The sequence below is a fragment of the Rhinolophus sinicus genome, linkage group LG04 (genome assembly GCF_036562045.2).
Source record: "Rhinolophus sinicus isolate RSC01 linkage group LG04, ASM3656204v1, whole genome shotgun sequence".
Lineage (NCBI taxonomy): Eukaryota > Metazoa > Chordata > Mammalia > Chiroptera > Rhinolophidae > Rhinolophus > Rhinolophus sinicus.
Window position 1 is genome coordinate 85,247,817 of NC_133754.1, and position 21,859 is coordinate 85,269,675.

The following is a 21,859-nucleotide window of genomic DNA, read 5'->3' on the forward strand; positions in this document are numbered from 1 at the left end:
TTTTTTAATTTGGAGAGGTCAAGTGAAAATAGTATCTGTTTAAATTTCATATTAAGAGAAAAACCTGAGAGAGGCCTTGGGTGGTAGCACTGTTAATGAACTAAAACAGGAAGTCAGGGTTGATAGAATGACAGCAGCAGCCAACAGTTAATAGAATTAGATGCTTTATAAATATTAGTTGATTGAATCTCATCAACAATGCTGAGATGGTGCTTATTCCCATGTTACAGATGAGGGAACTGCGGCAGGAGGAGGCGCGCTCACTTGCCCAAAGGCCTGCAGCCCGATCGTGGCTGCTGCTGACTGGCTGAGCCCAGACCCGTGGGGACTGGTGCAAAGCTGCCATTGACCAAGTGGGACAAACTGGCTCCAGTGGTTACTTGTTATTATGTCCTTCCTTGAACTTGGAGTGCAAGAGCTTTATTCTCAGTAGGCTTTTGCCCTTACGCAGGCTAGAGAAAACCATGGTTGGCTCAGCAGATAGCAGTGGACACAGCTGGGCCAGCTCCCAGGGCCCTGGCTCCTGATCTGACCAGTGTTGCTGTCCAAGAGATGGTGGCCTGCCATCTCCCATGACATTGGAATGAGAAATTCTGTCTTAGCCTGGTTAAGGTTGAGCCACAATGTGGATTGTTTTGACTGGGCAGAGAGGGAAACAGTGTTTTTGCAGGGGGAATGGTTGAACCTTGGGATTGATTGCAGGCCATTATGTCACGGAATTTGCGGGAGTGTTGTTATCGGCTTGAGGGAGGTTGAACGAAGTTCTGCCTCAAGATTGTGTGGATTCTGAAAGTCCCTTCCATTTGTATATGTGGTCACCAAGATGTGGTTCTTTTTGGCAGATAAATACTGTGATGTTTGACAAAACTGGCACCATTACCCACGGGGTCCCCAAGGTCATGTGCGTCCTTCTACTCGTGGACACGGCCACTCTGCCCCTCAGGAAGGTTCTGGCTGTGGTGGGGACCGCGGAGGCCAGCAGCGAGCACCCGCTGGGCGTGGCTGTCACCAAATACTGCAAAGAGGTATGTAGATCTGGCCATTGCTGGTCTCCTCACTCCTGCCGCCTCTGCTCTCCCCAGCTGGGCCCTGAGCACCTTCCTTCGAGGAGGCCTTGGCTTGTATGGTCTGGAAAACTTCCCAGCAGCCCCCCTGGAGCAGGTGGAGATATGGCTCACAGTAGCCAGTCCCTTGTCACATTTCCAGATTGTCACAAAATCAGCTCAGTCATTTATTGAGCCTTTACTGAGCATCTATACTTGGGACAACTAGTAAGATGTGAACTCTGCCCTCTGGGAGCTGATGGTCGGGTGGGGAAGACAGATGGTGTATAAATTCAGTACTTGATGAGCCCTTAGTGCAAAGGGATACAAAAATGAATGGGGTCTTGGGGTGAGAGAGGGAGAAATCCACTCAATCAGCGACATCTGAAGTGGAGAGAAACCAGCAGAAGTGAGCCGAAAGCCCAGTGGGTTCTTGGCACAGTTAAGGAGGAAGCATTCATCTTTTGCTCTCTCCAGATGAAAGGTCTTATTTAATTTTCTCTGTTTTCAATCTGAGTTTAGAGGCAGCAGGATGTGCCAGAGTGTTCCCCTGAAAAAATGTAGATGGTCTGGTCTGAGCAAATAACAATATTCAGTAAATATAGAAGGTGACATGGATGCCTTGAAAAAGCTGACAACTCGTCTTGGACGGGGAACCTTCCAGAAATATCATTTTGTGGTTTTGTCTTTAATGTAGGATCAGAATGACTGCCATCTCACCTCTCACCTTTCTGACGTTTCAGGGAGAACTCTGCTCACCCTCAGTCATCCTTCCTTTGCTGTTGTGTTAACCAAATAAAAACAGTCCCTCACTTCTTCCTCCTGCCACATCATCCCTCCTCTTTCCAGGGTCTGTAAATGGGCAGTTCTGTCTTGATAGCCTCAAAATAGCTTTGCTACCACTTTCCTTTTGCGTCATTTTAATGAAATTATTAGCAAAATGAAAATAATACCTTCACTCTCTTTGGCACCTTCGCCCCCGCCCCCCCTTCCTCCGTCCTCACTTTGAGTTGTTTGGTGTGAATTGCCTTTCTCCTGCAACCAGCCCAGTATTACGAGGCATCCACCTAAGTACAGAGTTTAGGCCAAAATTAAATCAAACATTTAATTTTGTTCAATTTACTAATTATAATGTCTGTGTCAGAGAAGAGAAAAAGAATTGCTGAATTAATAGTCCATCTCTTCACCTTTCCCTGCAATTCTACTTCCCATCCCTCCTTTTCCTCTTAATTCCTGGTTGGTGCTGCTCTCTCTCCTGCCCTCACTCTGTCTCTGGTCTCTGTCCTGCCTCTCTCTCAATTCACCCCAACCCCCATCCCCCATTTTCTCGTTCTTCTCCCCACTCCCTTCCTTCCCAGGAACTTGGAACAGAAGCCTTGGGATACTGCACTGACTTCCAGGCAGTGCCAGGCTGTGGAATTGGCTGTAAAGTCAGCAACGTGGAAGGCATCCTGGCCCCCAGCAAGCACCTGAGCGAACAGGCCGCTCCCCTGAATGGGGTTGGCAGTGTTCCCGTGGAAACAGGTATCCCTGGCCTTTGTCTCTGCCGCTCGGTCTGCCAGGGGTTGGGTCCAGCTGGGATAAGTGGCGGTGTGCCAAACCACAGAGAGCACTGCCGCACGCACTGGTTCCGGTGTGGGCTGGAGGGCTGTGCGCCTCCCTCGCCAGGAAAGCCTGCAGTTTCCCTGGTGTTCTTTGCTACGTCTGAATCTTGATGCCGATCGTAGACAAAAGTAGTATATTACTTCAATCCATAGAGTATTGCTTATCTGCTCCATAATTTTGAGTCTTTTCTTTCCTATCCCAAGTTAGCCTTGCTTCTCATAAGCTACAAAGTAGACAGATGGGATTTCTATTTTGTTCTTCCTAAACAGGAAACCTCCCATGTAGTAGAACTCTGACGGGATATTTCATATTTACGGAGCTGGCAGCAGTCAGGGAAAGCAGATGGAAATGCTCTGCTCAAGCTGAGAAGGGACACTGCTTGGAGTGACAGCTGCATTTGACTAACAGCCTTATTCTAAGGATAGCTTGGCAGCCACCAGCATAAGGGTGTGGAAACCACGCCCCCGCCCACACACACAACTGCGTCTAGGGTTTTCTCTTTGGTATGTTGGTAGTTGAATCTTGACACAGATTTTATGGTTAGAAACCATCTACCACCTGGCAGTTTAAAGCCCCAGAATGACCTTTCCTTAGAGCGTCCAGGGACCAGTCTGTATAATGACACCTGTTAGTGGCGTATGTAGTTAGAAGGTGACAGGTGAAAGACTCACCTTGCAGGTTCACCTTGGGTCATCCATGCCGAGCAGTAATGAATCTAATCAGCACTTGCATTTGGTGCTGAAGAGAGAAGCACGTGCTTCTCATCCCCACAGGAAAAGAAGCGGCAGGTCCCGCTCAAGGCCAGTGGAGGGCACCACATCGTGTTGGATGTGGGTGACATTCTCGTGCCTGGAGCATGTGCCTTGTAACACCCGTTTTCATCCAGACCCACATGTTCTACACATTAATTATACTTTTTACCCTGGTCCTTTTTAAGGGTGATGTTCCGAGTGGTGCTTACTAAGTTATAGTTTCTCGGAACAGTTAAATGCTTATTTTGCTGTTACAAGGATTTCATAGTTTTTAGTAATTTCTCACAGTGAAATTGGACTATTTGGGAATAACCACAACTCTTCTGAACAGATGTGGGCCCCCAGACCTTCTCTGTGCTGATTGGAAACCGAGAATGGATGAGGCGCAACGGCTTAGCCATTTCCCGCGACATCAGTGACGCTATGACAGACCACGAGATGAAGGGCCAGACCGCCATCTTGGTGGCTATTGACGGTATGGCTCTGCTCACGCCTTCTGTCTGCTCTCTCAGAAATGACGTTGCTTGGAAACATCCGGCCATAATTAATTTCCTCCCTATTAATAAATAAAAAATACATCTTCCTCCCTATTAATTTCAGTTCTATTCTGTGAGCTTGCCTTGCCATCTTTTTCACTTCATTCTCAGTCCCGAGGCCCTTTTTCGCTCGCTCTCTCCATCTTTACCCCGAGCCAGCTCTGGCATTGGTCTCCTTGCTCTTGGAATTCCGGTGTCTTCACCATCATTGTTTGCACCTGTCCGAGCTGGTGGTTCGGCGTCATCCTTCTCGTTCATTCCTGCAGACAAAACAGTTCACTTTCCAAGGGGTTTAACTGCGGCTTTAAATAGTGAGATCCCTGCAACTTTTCTCAGCTTTTCAAGATTGCATGTGTCTTAGTACTCCGTTGTATGTTGGACTTTACGTCTCAGATAGATTAGAATCTTACTTTGTTAGTGTTAGTTTCTGCTAATATAAATAAAACTATATGCAAATAAATAACAATTTATGTTGCTGTATTTTGAATGCTCCAGGCAAATATGTCCTCTTTCCCATTCTCTCTTTTTTTTTTTTTTACTGCTCCCACCACCAGGCCTTGTCCTAAGTCCTTGTAAAGCCACAGTCCCCTCAGCTCTTCAGACCAGAATTGGCTGAACTAAAGGAGTCGTGCCCCCTTACTGTGCTCCGATCACACCTCAGGCCTTGAAAGCCATCCTGCTTCAGTATCTAAAAGATTCACTGAAAAAAAGAAAAATTCTATGCAAGTGTGTTTTGTAGGAAGAAGAAAGAAAAGGAAGGATTGATTTTTCTAGCTGTTTGGACATTCATCATTTTCTAAGTAGCATTTGTTGTATTTGTTATATTTCTCATATTTTAATAGATAACATGTATTGCGTTATGAGCCAGGCATTGTGCAAAGTGATAACTGTGCCTTGTAGAGAAGTTGGAAAATTCTAGAGCTATAAAGAAGAAAATGGAGTCACTTGACATTTTGATAGTCCTTCCAGATTTCTCTTTGCATCTGTCAATGTTATTACATTTTAGAAAACAAGTCAAAGCCATAGTTTGTTATACAGTTGGGTGTTTTGTTTTCTGCATGTAATGACGTCCCCATTCATGAAGTCGGATGTGCTCCTCAGGCCGTCCTGTGGCCCGCTGCCGTGCACTTACTGTGGTGTCTCCCTCAGGGGTCCTCTGCGGGATGTTCGCTGTCGCAGACACCGTGAAGCAGGAGGCCGCCCTGGCTGTGCACACGCTGGAGAGCATGGGTGTGGACGTGGTTCTGCTCACGGGTGACAACCGCAAGACAGCCAGAGCCATTGCTGCCCAGGTAGGGGCCGGATCCAGGATCCGGGGCCATCGTCTCCCTTTAAAATTAAACTGATTTTAAGCTTGCAGAAGCAGAAAAAAAAGTAAGTACCTGTGCATCCAGTGCTCAGCTTTTCTTCTGCGCTTTCCCCCTCATTGGGGACTTTCCGTCCTTGTGCTTTGATCTGCTCCGAGCCATGCAGCATCCCACAGGGGACCACCATGCTGCCACAGCAAAGATCACATCTCTGGGACCTGGAGCTGTGTTCATGCTTGACCGGCTACAACCCTGCAAAAGCAATGCATCCATCATTTTCTGTTTCCCAGGCTTTGCAATGAAAAAAAAAAAAAGATGTGTTGAGTATCCCCCTTCCTGGTTCAGACTTGTTCATCCATTCAGCAAGCACTTATTAAGCACCACGCATGTGATGGGCAGGCTGCAGAGAGGGCTGAAGAGGGCACCTGCCCTGAGGAGCTCACGGTCCTATGGGGAGGGAGGCCCAGGGACCGTGTATAATAAGTTGAGGGCTTGGTGCTGCAACAGAAGAGAGCACTGGACACATGGGAGCCACCAACTTACCCTCCAGCCTGGCAGGGGCCGGGGATGCCTTTCCAGGAGAGAGGATGTTTGAGTCACAAGTGGTCCAAGGAAGAAGAGGGGGAGGGATGAGGGACGGCAAGCTGACCTTGCCAGTGCAGAACAGGCAGCTCTGAGTTGGGGAGCACAGGGAGCTGAATGGTACAGTCCATGGGAGCCCCGAGGCAGGGAGCTGCAGACGGGCAGAGAGCTGATCTAAGGGGACCTTGGGAGGCAGACCGAGAAGTTTAGATGTTTTCCTAAGGGACCTGGGGTCCACTGGAGGATTTTAAGCAGGAGGGTAAAGTGACCAAATGATTATTGATTTGGAGACACACTGGGACAGCACAGGAAGAAGAGAATGGGAGGCGGGGCTGTGGGCAAGGAGCCCAGAGAGGGACCCAGACCACTGCCAGGCCTTGGGATGCGAGCAGGGGATAACTTTGCCATGTGACCTAGAGCCTGTCCTGCTTGATGACTGGCCCTGGAGGCTGAGGGGGTGGGGCAGGGGCAGGACGGCTGGGGTTTCTGCTGCTGTTCCTGTCCTTTGCCAGCGCCGGGGATTGTCATGTATTTGTTTCTGACGGCTGTTTCCCTTTCCTTTTAGGTCGGCATCAACAAAGTCTTTGCGGAGGTGCTGCCTTCTCACAAGGTGGCCAAGGTCCAGGAGCTCCAGAAGGAAGGGAAGAAAGTAGCCATGGTGGGAGATGGCATTAACGACTCCCCGGCCTTGGCCCGGGCCGACGTGGGCATCGCCATTGGGACAGGCACAGATGTCGCCATTGAGGCGGCCGACATCGTTCTCATCAGAGTGAGCTGCTGTGTCCTCCTCCCCGGCCCCGGCAGTGGGAGTGGTCAGGGCGTGGGCCCCGCTCCCGGCTCACCACGTGTTCTCTGCCGCAGAACGACTTGCTCGACGTGGTCACTGCCATCCTCCTCTCCAAGAGGACCGTGTGGAGGATACGGCTCAACCTGGTGCTGGCGCTGATTTATAACATGGTTGGCATTCCCATCGCAGCAGGTAGGTGACGGTGACGCCAGCTGTCTGCCCGCCGGCAGGATGCTTCGCTGTGTGCTGTGCCCTATCTGCTGAACCATGTATTAAGGCATATGGTCCGAAACACAACCATTATGAACAGGTAGGGGGCACCTGCTACCTGCTAGGGCACAGTGATTGCTGTTTGAGAACCGTATCGTAAAACGTCATGGTGCCTCACTTACCCAGTCTCACAGAAATTATCACGGAAAGAGAGAGATCTTTTCCACTTTATAACTCCTTCCTTCCCCGCTGAATATAGTCACCAGGTAGGGCAAAGTTTCAGACGCGTCGGCAAGGAAAGGCTCCAACATGGACTGAGACCTGAAGTTTTTAAACACGACTTCCCCCCCCTCCGGCCCCCTGTTGTGCATGAGCTGTTAATGGGGACTCATGTCACAGATTAGGGTGACCTGTCTGCCGTGGCCTCCTGGGTCACCTGGGCCAGGCAGCTGTACCTTCTGTTTGCAGAGCTGGTTCCTCCTGTGTTGGTGCCTCTGCCCCAAGTCTTTTCCCGGACGTGGACACATTCTCCTGGCTCTGTCCTGGGGCCTGGCTCTTACTGCCCTTTAAAAAGGTGTTTTGAGCCCTCTGGGGAGAAAATCCATGCCGACAGGCCTGTGGTCACTAGCATGTGTTGTCTGAGCACTCAGCGTCTCCGCGGTGCCTCCGGAAGCTGGCTCCCCGCGCCCTGCTGCTGCCCCTCAGGTCCCTGACATTCCCTGCTCCCCTGGAGTGTCCCCTGAAATGGGTGACGCTGCTGTGAATGGGCCCAGGAAGGTCAGGGCGTAGGGAGACGGAGACCCCAGTCCCCTGATAGCGCCCCCGCTGCCTGCCTCAGAGGCCTGCAGGCACATGAGCTTCTGAGCCACCCTGCGGAGCATCTCATGGTGGGCCCTCTCCTTGCTCTCTCCTCTGGGCTGCGGTGCGAATGTTGTCCTCCCCTTGGCAGGTGTCTTCATGCCCTTTGGGATCGTGCTGCAGCCATGGATGGGCTCGGCGGCCATGGCAGCCTCCTCCGTGTCTGTGGTTCTCTCGTCGCTGCAGCTCAAGTGGTGAGTCCCCAGGTGGCGGGAGCACACGCCGCAGGCGGCATTCGCTAGGCCCTTTTGCTCTGCACGCACAGGGCACAGATTTGGGCTTGCCGGTGCTGCTCCTGGGCTAGCTGTGGGTGTGTGCTGTGCTCAGGTTCCTCATTCACTCAGCAAAGGCAAAGACTGAAGGGACGGCCCTGAGTGGAGCCAAGTGTGTGTTTGCCTAATGATTTACCATGAGAAAATTACTTACCACCTAGCAGTCATCACCTGGGCCATTCTAGTTATTCTGCCCAAGGGCTGCTTATGTAAATACCGCCGTGATGCCGCCTAACCGCTGTGATGCCGGTGCTACTGAGAAAGGCAGCGTGGGGATTTCATCACCGTGTGAGCATCACGGAGCGCCCTCACACACACCCAGGTGGCCCAGCCTACTCCACACCTAGGCTGCGTGGTATGGCCTGTTGCTCCTGGACTACAAACCTGGGCAGCATGTTACTGTACAGCGTGAGATTAAATAAGCACACGAGAAAATGATGCAATTAAGACTCGTGGTAAACACAAGCTTTATGAGGCTGCTGCCAGTGTAACACAGCATAGTGTTTTACAGCAGACTTTTTATCGTAAGTAGAAAGAATACACTCGTAACAATAAAAAGTATAGTAAATATATAAACCATTAACAGTCATTTATTCATTATCAAGTGTTGTGTACTGCACGTAACTGTAAGTGCTGCACTTTTTAGACTGGCAGGCCAGCATCACCACAAACACAGGAGCAATGCCTTACCCGACGTTAGGACTGTTCCAGCATCACTAGGTGACAGCAATTTTTCAGCTCCGTTATAATCTTACGGGGCCTCCGTGGTATATGCGGTTTGTCGTTGACCGAAACATGGTCATGTGGCTCATGACTGTATGTAGACATGGGATCCCTGTGTATTGACATTTTTCCTTTTTTAAAATAGATGTTTATTTACTTATGCTTTCATTTAACAAAAATGAATGACAGCCTACGATGTGCCAGGCACTTGGATGGGATGTTTCTAAATTGGGCAAACTGTACCTGAACCCTAGGAGTTTGATACTCATGTTATTGAAAGACTTGAATGAAAGGCCTTCAATCAGGCTTCAAAAAAAAAAAGTCAGTGTCCAGAGTAGTTCAAATGCTCTTGGCTTCTTGCTTTGCAGCTATAAGAAGCCCGACCTGGAGAGGTACGCAGCCCAGGCCCAGGGCCGCATGAAGCGCCTGTCGGAGTCCCAGGTCAGCGTGCACGTCGGCTTGGACGACCGGCGGCGGGACTCCCCCAGAGCCACGCCCTGGGACCAGGTCAGCTACATCAGCCAGGTGTCTCTGTCCTCCCTGAAGTCCGACAAGCTGTCTCGGCACAGTGCCACAGCTGACAACAGTGGGGACAAGTGGTCTTTGCTCCTGAATGACAGAGACGAGGAGCAGTGCATCTGAAAGCTCCAGGCCGATGCAGAGCCAGGGCCTATCTCCCAGCTGAGCAGCAGCTCGAGCCCCACAGGGGCAGCTCCAGCAGCCAACAGCAGCATGGGTGAAGCTTTTGGGGACTTCCATTCCCTGGACATTCTAGATCATTCCTCCCTGCAGCATGTAGCCTTGTCCAGATGTGGCTCCTAGGTAGGACCACCCTGCTGGATCCCACAGGCGAGGCTGAGACCTCAGCCATGCTGTTGGCGTGGGCTTCCTGGAAACCTTGTTGGACTCGAGCCAGCCCTCCTCAGACCTCTGCTTTAGGGTTTGAGATGACGACTTGTGAAATGAGGAAAATCTCATCAGGACCAAAACCTCAGCTGGGCCTTTGCATAGGATGCATGCAAAACCTCAGTGTTGTCCTGTTTTTTACGAAGACCACATGCGTCACGTATCTGAGACCACAGTTTACCTCAAGTGCACTGTTAATTTCTGCTGCTCCAATCTCTTCCTTTTCTGTCCTTGATACTGGGGGCGCGGCACCCCCATCCTCTGTCAGGTCAGGACGACGCACATCCTCGCGGTCCCTGCTGCTGCTCTCAGGTGCTTCTCCAGTCGCAGACACGTGTGTGTACTTCTGCCTGAATCTCCTCACTACACGCCTGGCCAGACAGCTTGTCAGTCAGGCTTCTCTTCAGGTGGAGGAGAGTTCTTTCTTGCTTTCGAGACCCTTCTCCATAGTCATGGCTTCTCACCCCACTGACTCTGGCTGCTCAGCTGGAGTAAGGGTCTCAGAGCCTGAGACTTGAGAAATCCAGCTTCCTGTGGGGTTCAGATGCCTGGGACCTGGGGAGACCTGTGGTGCTTGAAGCAGGTGTCCTGTGGGGAGGCTTGTGTGTGCAGAAACCTCCTTCATGGCTCCGGGCGCTTGGGTTACATGGTCTGCTATGTGAATGGAGTTCAATATAGAATTCATGTCAGCGGTGCCCCTGGCATTGTGCGCCTCCAAGGAAAGCAATGATACCCAAATTAGAGGAAATCACAGTACTTTTCACGGACTTCCATTTCTGCACGTTGAGTTGGTGTCATAGGAAAGGGGTGACTACAATTTCCCAAAGGGAAATTTCTAACTTTCAGTGTTTCTAACTTTCAGTGGCTCTTTATGATTGTATGACATTGGAGCGGCAGGAATGTGGCTAGTTTTAGACTCCGAAGTTGGTGTTGATTGACAGACCTCATGAAAATAGACTAGTAGAATTAGAATCTTGGAATAGGCAGAGCAAAGCCTATTCTAAATTCTAAATGTGCTGCCTGTTCTAAATCCTAAGGTGAATCCCTTGACACACACACAAAATAATTTTATTTATCGAGTGTGTTGTTTTCCAAGGACTGTAAGCACTTTTTATAAGTTATCTCTAATCCTCCCAACAAAGTAGATATTATTGTCCACTTTTCACATGTGGGAAAATAGGCTCAGAGAGGCTAAGTATACTGCTCAGGATCCCACAGGCAGTATACATGCCAGAACAGGGGTCTGAATCCATGTCTGTTGGCTCTGAAGTCTTTTCTTTTTCTCGGCTCCACTTTGAATCTTTTGCTTCATAAGAATGTACAAGATTCAAATATATGATGATAGAAGGAGAACTGACTCTGGGTAGTGAGCACACAATGTGATTTATAGATGATGTATTACAGAATTGTACACCTGAAATCTATGTAACTTTACTAACAGTTGTCACCCCAATAAACTTTAATTTTTAAAAAAAAAAGAACGTACAAGAAAAAGCCCCTTGCCCCTGGAAGAACAAATCTGTGAGGTGGTGTATTTTTTGTATCAACTTGGAATGAGATTTGAGCATGAGGTCATCTCACTTGATGACTTCATGATCAAGTTCATTTCCCTTGGATGGTTCATTTTCACCTGTGCATATGATTTGGTTTTTGCTGGGTCTTATCCTCTAAAATCAAAGTGCAGGGTTCTGTTTTTATTGTTGTCAATTTTCCTTTTCCTCCCAGCACTTTCCTACCGTGTGTCCTCTTTATTCTTTGCTGTGCTTGGGGAATATTTCTTGTTTTCTAACTAGGCTAATCGTCTAAAGAATCTAATTGTATTGATTTTTTCAAAAAGCTTTTAGGACCGTAAATATCATGTTTATATAGACATAAAGATATTTATATAATTGTACAGAAAATTGCCTTTTAGATGTTCAAAGTGCAGGAATTTTTTTTGGTCAGATAAGAACCATTTCTACTTCAAAACCTATGAGTGCTGTGTTAGAATAAAGTTTCTTTTTCATCAAAAAAACATGCTTTTGGCTGGTCGTGTCCGAGTGAGGAGTGTGGTGGGGCCGGAGCAGTGCCGTCCTCAGTGAGAACCGCCAGGGGCTGGCTTTGCTCTCGGTGACTTTTCTGGGGAGAGAGGGATGGTTTCTTTCTTTTTTTTTTTTTAAGATTTTTATTAAAAATATTGTTAGCATACAATATTATGTCAGTTTCAGGTGTACACCAGAGTTACTCAACATTTATATACCTCAAGAAGTGATCACCACGATAAGTCCAGCCACCATCTGACACTGTACCACGCTATCACAATGTTATTGACTATATTCCCCATGGTGTACATTACATCCCCGTGACTTACTGGTTTTATACCTGGAAATTTGAACCTCTCATTCCCCTTTACCTTTTTCCCCCCATTTAAAAAATTTTTCAATTACAGTTGAATTCAATATTATTTTATATGAATTTCAGGTATATAGCCTAGTGGTCAGACATTTATATGATTTAAGAAATAATCCCTCTGAATAGTCTAGTACCCCCCTGGCATTATATATAGTTATTACCATATTATTGACTACATTCCCTATGCTTTACGTTCCCATGACTCTTTTGTAACTACTAATTTGTACTTATTAATCCCTTCCCATTTATCACCCCAATAAATTTAGTACCCATCTGACACCATCCATAGTTATTACAAATTTATTGACTGTAATCCTAATGTGGTACCCTACATCCCCATGACTACTTTATAACAAGCAATTCGTACTTCTTAATTCCTTCCTTTTTACCCATCACCGCCAACCCCCCTCCTATCTGGCAACTATCAAAATGTTCTCTGTATCTACGAGTCTGTTTGTGTTTTGTTTGTTTATTTTGTTCTTTAGATTCCACATATAAAGAAAATCACATTGCATCTGTCTTTTATTGTCTGAATACTCCACTCAGGACAATAATTCCAGGTCCATCCATGCCGCCGCAGATGGCAAGAACCATTCTCTTCCCTGGCTGAGCAATATTCCATTGCATATGTGTACCATCTCTTCTTTATCCATTCATCCATTCAGGGATACCCAGGCTGCCTCCACATCTTGGCCATTGTAAACAATGCTGCAACGAACATATGGATGCACACGTCCCCTCGAAGTAGCATTTTGGGTTTCTTTGTATAAATACCCAGAAGTGGGATTACTGGGTCCTTCTTTGTCTCTTGTTATAGCCTTTGCTTTAAAGTCTACTTTGTCTGGGATAAGTATTGCTACCACAGTTTTTTTGTTGTTGTTGTTCATTTGTTTCTATTTTCATGAAATAACTTTCTCCATTCCTTTACTTTCCATCTGTGTGTGTGTCACAATCTGAAGTGAGTCTCTTGTAGGCAGCATATGTAAGGGTTTTGTTTTCTTACCCATTCAGCCACCCTATTTTTTTTTTTTAAGGTTTTATTGGGGAAGGGGAACAGGAATTTATTGGGGAACAGTGTGTACTTCCAGGCCTTTTTTCCAAGTCAAGTTGTTGTCCTTTCAATCTTAGTTGTGGAGGGTGCCATTCAGCTTCAAGTTGTTATCCTTTCAGTCTTAGTTGTGGAGGGCGCAGCTCAGCTCCACGTCCAGTTGCCGTTTTCTAGTTGCAGGGGGCACAGCCCACCATCCCTTGTGGGAGTTGAACAGGCAACCTTGTGGTTGAGAGGACACGCTCCAACCAACTGAGCCATCCGGGAGCTCAGCGGCAGCTCAGCTCAAGGTGCCGTGTTCAATCTTAGTTGCAGGGGGTGCAGCCCACCATCCCTTGTGGGACTCGAGGAATTGAACCGGCAACCTTGTGGTTGAGAGCCCGTGCTCCAACCAACTGAGCCATCTGGGAGGCAGCTCAGCTCAAGGTGCCATGTTCAATCTTAGTTGCAGGAGGCAGAGCCCACCACCCCTTGGGTGACTCGAGGAGCTGAACGAGCAACCTTGTGGTTGAGAACCCACTGGCCCATGTGGGAATCGAACCGGCAGCCTTCGGAGTTAGGAGCATGGAGCTCTAACCACCCGCCTGAGCCACCGGGCCGGCCCACCCTATGTTTTTGATTAGAGCATTTAATCCACTTACATTGAAAGCAATTGTTGATAGATATATAGTTATTGCCATTTAACTATTTATATTTTTTATCCTTTTTTTCCTATCTTAAGTCCCTTTTACATGTCTTGTCATACTGATTTGGTGCTGATGAACTCCTTAAGCTTTTTCTTGTCTGGGAAGCTCTTTCTCTTTCCTTCAGTTTTAAGTGATAGCCTTGTTAGGTAGAGTAATCTTGGTCATAGGTCCTTGCTTTACATCACTTGGAATATTTTCTGCCAATACCTTCTGGCCTGCATAGTTACTGTTGAGAAATCACCTGACAGCCTAATGGGAATTCCCTTGTAGGTAACTAACTGCTTTTCTTTTGCTGCTTTTAAGATTCTCTCCTTGTCTTTAACCTTTGGCACTGTAATTATGATGTGTCTTGGAATAGGCCTATTTGGGTTCATCTTTTTTGGGTCTCTCTGCGCTTCCTGGGCTTGTATGTTTATTTTCTTCACCAGGTTAGGAAAATGTTCAGTCATTTCAAATAGAGTCTCAATCTCTTGCTTTCTCTCTTCTTCTGGTACCCCTATGATGTGAATTTTGGTACGTTTGATGTTGTCCCAGAGGTCTCTTAAACTATCTTTTTTTATTTTTTTGGATCCTTTTTCTTTTTGCTGTTCTGACTAGGTGTTTTCTGCTACTTTGTCTTCCAAATCACTCATTCAATCCTCTGCTTCATCTAGTCTGCTGGTGATTCCTTCTAGTGCATTCTTCATTTCAGTTATTGTACTCTTCACTTCTGACTGGTTCTTTTTTATGGTTTCTATTCCTTGTTATCTCTTTGTTGAAGTTCTCACCAAGTTCCTTGACCATTCTTATATCCATTGTTTTAAACTCTGTATCTGGTAGGTTGCTTGCCTCCATTTTGTTTAGTTCTTTTTCTGGAGTTTTCTCCTGTTCTTTTCTTTGGGACGTAGTTCTTTGTTTTCTCATTTCAGCTGCCTCTCTGTGTTTGTTTCTATGTATGAGGTAAATCTGCTATGTCTCCTAGTCTTGCTGGGTTGCCTTATGTAGTAGATGCCCTGTGGGGACTGATGCCACAGACACCCTGGTCACCTGTGCTTAGTGCTCCAGGAGTGTCCCTTATGTGGGTTGTGTGTGCCCTCCTGTTATAGTTGAGCCTTGATTGCTGTTGGCATGTCAGTGGGTGGTATTGACCCTAAGGCTGACTGGCTGTGGGTTTTAGCCATGTCCATAGCTTATGGGCTGCTGTGCGGGGTGCTTACCCCATGGTGCGGAATTTGCCCCAGTGGGTTCTGGTGCCTGTTGAAACTGCCCTTTGTGTGTGCTGCTTGTGGGGCTAATTGGGTGGTGCTGTCTGAAGCCAACCTCCAAGTATGTTGGTTCTGGGGCCTTTTGGGAGGGGCTCCAGTGCAGGCCCAGGTCACTTACTGCCTGTGACTAGCTGAGGAATACCTGGTAGGAGCTACCAAGAAATACATGGTTGGTTGCTGCCTCTGCTGAACCTAGAGGTACGTGGGAGAGGCCATGCTGCAAACTGAGGACAGCTGCCACCAGTACCAGGTCTGGGGTAGCTCCACAAAAAGGACACTCCGAGGCCTGCTGCCACCTACCTACTCCTGTAGGGTTCTGCCGCTGATAAAGCCTCTTACAGTAAGCATGTTGGGTGAGGCAAGTTTTCAGTGAGTCAGCAGGGTGGAGCAGCAGAGCTCACCAGGCCAATCAGATTCAGATTTGGCTTGTAGGGGCGGGCTCAACACAGTAAAAATGGCACCTGCCTGCTGGCTGCACAGGAGAACGGCCCCACACAGGGAAAATTAGGACTGTCCTCGTCCCAAGTTACGTTAACTCAGCCTCTCCCCATATGTCTTGGATGCCCCCAGAATCACCCTCCGGAGTCCAGGGTGAGTACCTGCACGTGCCCTTTAAGAGAAAGTCTGGTTTTCCCGCAGCCTTACATCCCACCTAGATAGTCGGAATCCCCACTATTTTTCACAGCCAGAAACTGTGGGGACTCCTCTTCCCAGCACTAGTACTCAGGTCTGGGGAGCCTAGTGTGGGGGGCTGGGGTCCCTTGGTCCTTCGTGAGGAACCTCAGTGGCTGAGATATCGCTCCTGATTTTCAACTGCTACACGTGCGTGTGGGGCCAGCCTGTTGCGCGTATCCACGGCTTCTACTAGTCTCAACCTGGCTTCTTTATATCCTGTTATAAAACTTCTGTTCAGCTAGACTTCAGATGGTTCCCCTGGCTGACTGTTCTATGATTTATTTGTAATTTTGATGTGTTCACGGGATGAGGCAAGCACAGTGTTTATCTACTCTGCCATCTTGCATCTCCTCAGGTGAGGGTGGCCAGAGCCCTCTGATTGGCCATCCCCCGCGCTGTGTGAGCTCCTCCCAAATGCCTGCCTCAGTGGAGTGTGGGGTGAGCTCTGAAGGACCACCCCCAACGGGTCAGACAGCCCATTAGATGCACTTCTCTGGTTGAGGGTGATTGTCACAAAAGGCTAATTTCAAATGTACACATTTTAATTTGGAGGGCTATGTTTTGGGTTCTTTGGCTCTGAAGGAGTTCTGGTGTGGGGAGTAGTAGAAAAATCTGGACCAAGGGGCTTTGCTGGGAAGGCTCTGTGGGCATCTTGGGGTGGCAGGGAGAGGTGGGCGTGTCGTGAGCTACACCTGAAGGTGAGGTGACAGGGTCATTTATCATCCAAACCAGAACACTTAAGAATGAAAGAAGGTTCCTATTAATAATAATTCCAGGAAAACTGGCCTAAACCAGGACTATGCAGGCAAACTGGGCCATAAGGTCACCTTCCTTAAAAGAGAAATAGACAATATGAAGTCATCACTGACACAAACTGTATCACTTTAGAACTTTGCTCTAACTGGAGGTTTCACAGACGCACCGGTGACATAATTCTATATCAAATTTTGAGATCCCCCCCACACACACACACATCCTGATACCAACACTTCTCTGTAGAAGCATCGAGGTGATTGTCATGTGGCTCAGGTTGATCACACAGCTAGGACGTCAGTCATGGGTTTGCACTGTTTGCCAATGTCCTACAGGTAAACTCAGCGTGCCCCGTAGGAATCGCGCTAGGCCTGCTTGGCTCTCTTTCTGGATGCCCAGGTATGGGAATTTCATGTATGCCTGTCACATTGTGGAAAGGGAAGGTTGGTACCACCTTTTATGGGATTCCATTTCTTTAGAAAATAGATGCTTTCTAAAACTTGAGCAAACGTCCCTGATATGATTCCACATGTACCAGAATAAATTATACCATCTGCCCATTTTTTATAAGTTTTCAGCCTTTAAGACCGTAGTGAAGAATTGTGGTGTGATCTCCTTTTAAATAAATGAATGTAATAATTCTAGTGTTGTTTTTTTTAACTTATTTATTTAAGTGTGTTTTTCCAGGACCCATCAGCTCCAAGTCAAGTAGTTGTTTCAATTTAGTTGTGGGAGGGTGCAGCTCACAGTGGCCCATGTGGGGATTGAACTGGCAACCTTGTTGTTAAGAGCACCGTGCTCTAACCAGCTGAGCTAACCGCCCTCCCCAAATTTGAGTATTTTAAAATGACAACTGGAAATCGACACATCAAAAAATATATCACCCAAAATTGTACTGTTTACTAAGAAATCAAGGTTAATAGGTGACCTTTATTTTAAGAAAATCCAGCATAGCAAAATCAGCCAAAGAGGTTAATTAGAAAAAGATTATTAGATTACAGAAGGATTTTTTTTTGCTTTAAAAAATTTATGTCAGTATTTCAATAGATAAATTCCCTAATGTATGTAAAATTCTTGAGTTACTGTTTTGCATACAACTCTTTCTTAACCTCATCATTTGTGTGTTTTTTTAAAAGTAAAGAAGGCATATATATATATATATATATATATATATATATATATATATATATAAATAAAAGCCTTTTTTTTTTTTTTTTTTTTTTTAGCTTAATAGTCAGAGCAGCTTTAGGGGCTGGAGAAGCAGGGTCCAGTGGTTATGGTTGTGCTGGGGACCCCAGGTACAGAGGTAGCGAAGAAGGCAGCAAAAGGGCATTCTCTGGTGTCCTTGGCACTGGGGGTGGTTCAGTGAGCATTTGGGGATCAGTAAGCACCTCATTAGTAGGGCTAAGTTCACACTTTTTACATAAATCTACGGCCTCTCAAATAGAAAAATACTTGTAGATAAGGAATCTCTGACCGTTTCCCAAGACGTTTACAAAAGAGGCTGAGTTATATAATTGTGTTATAGTTTAGGGTCCCACTAAGGGGCCAAATCTCCCCTCCCCTAGTTGGTATTGGGGCTGAGTTGTGTTACAAAAAAGATTAGTTGACCTTTTTTTAAATTTTGAGGACCAAATTGTGACGAATTAGAAAGGATGCATCTCAAGGGGGTACCGGCAGGAATGGACTCTTGATTCCCCAACTAGAAAAGGGAAATTCGCTGGACGAGACAGGTCACCCTGGGGGATGGACAATGGCAAGACTGTCCCACCCCTTTTCTGGATTTCTGGCGTTTGAGAAAGGGTCCTGGTAGTTCCCACATTCTTCTGGGAGTCAAAAAAGGCTCAATCAGGAGGCAGAAATTATAGAGGGCTAATGGGGAAAGCCCAGGGTCTGATTTTGATTATTCCACCCAGAACGAAGTACTCAAGCCCTCCTGCAAGCAGTTGTCCCTTTGTTCCTCCACCTCCCGTCTGCTGGTATTAGCGTTACCCCTTATTGGGCAATAGTGTTCAAAAAGAGCATGGCCTTAAGGGATTGGAGAGGCAAATTTGAGAGGTAAAAGAAAGAAGCCTGAAAAGGCCCAGAATCTCCTCTGAAGGTGGGAAAGGCAAGAAAAGCTTCTAATCCATACTCATTGCATTCCAAATGGCTGGAGTCAAAGGGTGCACTCCGAGTCACGGCACCAAAATGTCACGGGAGTCTCAGTTCTTCTTGCCAATCTGGTGAAGAATCCAAGGTCAGCAAGCTGATTAATATGCAAGCAGGGTTTGTTAGTGATACGTTCTCAGGGAAGAGAATGGGCCTAGTGAGGTGGAGGAGAGGGAGAGAGAGAGAGAGAGAGAGGGAGGGAGGGAGGGAGGGAGGGAGGGAGGGAGGGAGGGAGAGAGAGAGAGAGAGAGAGAGAGAGAGAGAGAGAGAAGGGAGAGAGTAAGGGCCAGAGCAAAAAAATGCTTTAAGCAACCACTTGTGCTCTGACTCTCAGTTTCCCTTTCAGATTACCTTGATGTGTAGGAAAGCTGATTTGGTATTGGAAAGTATTGTGGATCTGGTAGAAATGGAATCACTCTACTTTCCTCATTTTCAAACTCAACTTGGCCAGGGAAATACATAGACACCACTGTTTGGGTTCGTTCCAGAGGGAGATGTCTACTTGTGTGCTATTTTCCCTTGTGTGAAGACAATGACCACAGTTGAAATTAAAGGACAGAATATGAGAATGTTAAATAACGCTACAAAATCCCAGGGTCTCCTTTATTCTATTCCAAAAGATGAATAAACATGTAAAATCATCCAAAGGCTAAGATGAAAACAAGAATGATGGAAGTTTTACCATATTTTCCCTCTGTAAAGGAAATGGTTATTATTTTTCTTAATATAAAAATAACTGCTTATAGCAAAAACTGAAGCATACTGCAATATGTAAAGGGGAAAAAAGGCTGTCCTAATAGCAGCACCCCTGGCTCTCAAGAGGAAACCCCATGATATGATTTCATGGAGGGATGTCCCTTGTGGGTGTACTGCGTTAGGACCCTGAGGGAGCAAAGCCTGGCTGCCCATGGAGACCCAACTCCCTGACCAAATTGTAACCCTCTGAGCACAGACGTGCTGTCGTGGGCCCTGGGATGGACGTTTTGTGAATTGACAGGCACCCAGGTCTCAGTGAGGGCAGGAAACAGACAAATACCATGGGTGCTGCAGTAGGTTCCATCATTCTTGCTCAGCGACCGTGTTTTCCCGAAAATAAGACCGGGTCTTATATAATTTTTGCTCCAAAAGATGCATTAGGGCGTATTTTCAGGGATGTCTTATTTTTCATGTACAACAATCTACATTTTTTCAATTACAGTCATGTCATCTTCTTCTGGAACATCGTCATAACGTACTAAATGCGTCCGTCTGACTGACGATCTTAACTGGGGCATATTTTCGGGGTACGTTTTATTTTCGGGGAAACACGTAGTTCTCACAATGGCATTAAGAGCTATGTGCATCACTGTTCCATTTTCACAGATGGGGGACCAAGCTGAGGGGAGTCAGGGTCACTGTCCAGCACACACAGCTGGCCAGGTGTTCAAGCCCACTTGGCTTGGGCCACAAAGCCCACTCCATTGTGCCCCTCTGGGCCACCCCCGTCCCTGCAAAAGGGACGCTGGGCACTCTCCTTAGCAAAAGCTGAGCTTCCTTGGCACCCCGTGGTGACGTGCTTGGGGCAGCACCAGTGTCGCTGGGCAGGACTGTGTGGTTTATCTCAAGAGCCACCAGGTGTCTCTCTGACCAAAACCAACCTCCCATTCTGCAGCCAGAGCCCAAATTCTCTTGATCATTTTGATGCATCTGGAAATCCAGATAAACAGCATCATGAAAATGTGGGAGATGGAGCAGAGTGGGAGGCAGGAGTTCAGCCCTGGGGCTGGCGTACCTTGAGCTACGATGTATTTATATGTGTGCTTGCAGCCCAGGCTCAGCGGCTCCTCCATGTGCATGTAGCCGTGCAGAGCACATTGTTGGGAATGACTCAACAGTGACAATTTCCTTTATTATTATATCACATGCGTCTGAGCTTCATATTACCTTCTGGCACGCTTAGATTTTTTTAAAAAGAAGCTTGAACATGAAACAAAAAAGGTGTTTAAGGACTTAGTGGTTTTCTCCTGGGTTTGCTTGGGCTTATAAACCTCTATCCCAACCCCCTGGGCAGAACTCTGTCCCCACCTGTGTCCATACAGTGCTGGCACGCAGGCCAGGGCCTACCTGCTCCGGACCTCTATTTCCTCAGGAGGAAATAGGAGGACAGAAGGCGCAGTCCATAGGAAACCCCCCATGAAAGTGCAAGGTGGCCGATGGACTCAGGTAACCTCAACAGGCAATGGACATGGTATCCAATCTCCTTTAGGTCTTCCGACCTTGTCACAATTTTTAAAAATAAAGTGATCTGGGGCCTCAGCTTTCTCATCTGTACAAAGTGGGGATGATAATAGTTTCCACCTCCCAGGGTTGTGAGGATATAATGAGGTCATCTGGGGAAAGCTCATCCTGAGCCCCCAACAAATGTTAGCTGGCGCTGCTGTTATTATGAGTGAAGGTGGCTGTATTCTAGACACAAGAAACACAAAGAAAAACTCCAGCCTTTCTGTTCCAAGCAAGTGAAAACCATCTTTGTGTGTTCCTTTGCTGGGCAGGAGGAAGCACCTACTGATGGGTCTGCTTCTAAGAGTTCTTGCACTGGGCAGATTGCTTTAAAAGGAGGGGCTTGGTCCTGTTTACTGTGCATCCGGCTGGACTCCAGTTCTCCTGTTTCCCAGTGGTCCTAGAGCCTGGCACTCCTCTGCAGCGTGCTCTGTGTTCCAGGAAGCACGCCCCAGCCAAAGCAGTGGTGCAGAGGTTAAAAGCACCAGCCTTAGAGCTGGGCAGACCTGGTTCAAAACCTGGCTGGATTCCTCGAGGCATGTCACTCATCCGATCTGAGCTTCTGAATCGAATTGGAAGGCGTGCACTCCCCCTTCACCGGCTTGTGAAGGCCAAATGGAATTACGTGCCCCAGGAGCGGCTACTAGACCATAGAATGGCACTGATGTGACATTTCCCCCACTCCCAGGGACCGTGTGGTGATGGCTCCCTCGGCAGTTCCGGGGTTATCTGGCAATGGGATGCCATCTCTTAGAAGCTATTTATTGACTGAATGATGCTGGTGCACAGTGGGAAGGAGGAAAGTGAGCATAAAGGGTGCTGGTGAACAAGAGCTGTGAATAAAGTACAGTGGTTTCTTTTTAACGTGTCATTTCTGTCTGATTTAGAGGACAGGGTCTTGTCTCCTTCAACCTATCTACATTCTATTTAGGAATCTGATCATTTTTACCAATAAGTTTTTATGTCTTTCCCTTCTCCAGGGTAGAATTACATCACCTCAGGCATGATTTCCTAGAGAACATAGTAACATTTGATTAAAATAGAGTCACGTTGCTCTGCTATTTCTGATGA

At 47.2% G+C, this 21,859-nt stretch overlaps 1 protein-coding gene across 5 annotated transcripts in view; it reads left to right on the forward strand.

The window, feature by feature from the left end:
- ATP7B (ATPase copper transporting beta) overlaps positions 1 to 17,022 on the forward strand; it is a 90,889-nt gene extending 73,867 nt beyond the window's left edge. For all 5 annotated transcript variants that reach the window (XM_019752164.2, XM_019752162.2, XM_074329902.1 and 2 more), the window contains 8 exons: positions 843 to 1,025; positions 2,402 to 2,567; positions 3,732 to 3,875; positions 5,086 to 5,228; positions 6,391 to 6,594; positions 6,687 to 6,804; positions 7,772 to 7,874; positions 9,044 to 17,022. In XM_019752164.2, the coding sequence (XP_019607723.2) occupies positions 843 to 1,025; positions 2,402 to 2,567; positions 3,732 to 3,875; positions 5,086 to 5,228; positions 6,391 to 6,594; positions 6,687 to 6,804; positions 7,772 to 7,874; positions 9,044 to 9,317 (1,335 nt within the window). In that variant the 3' untranslated portion in view covers positions 9,318 to 17,022. The remainder of the gene's footprint in view (positions 1 to 842; positions 1,026 to 2,401; positions 2,568 to 3,731; positions 3,876 to 5,085; positions 5,229 to 6,390; positions 6,595 to 6,686; positions 6,805 to 7,771; positions 7,875 to 9,043) is intronic.
- Positions 17,023 to 21,859: the final 4,837 nt, after the last annotated feature.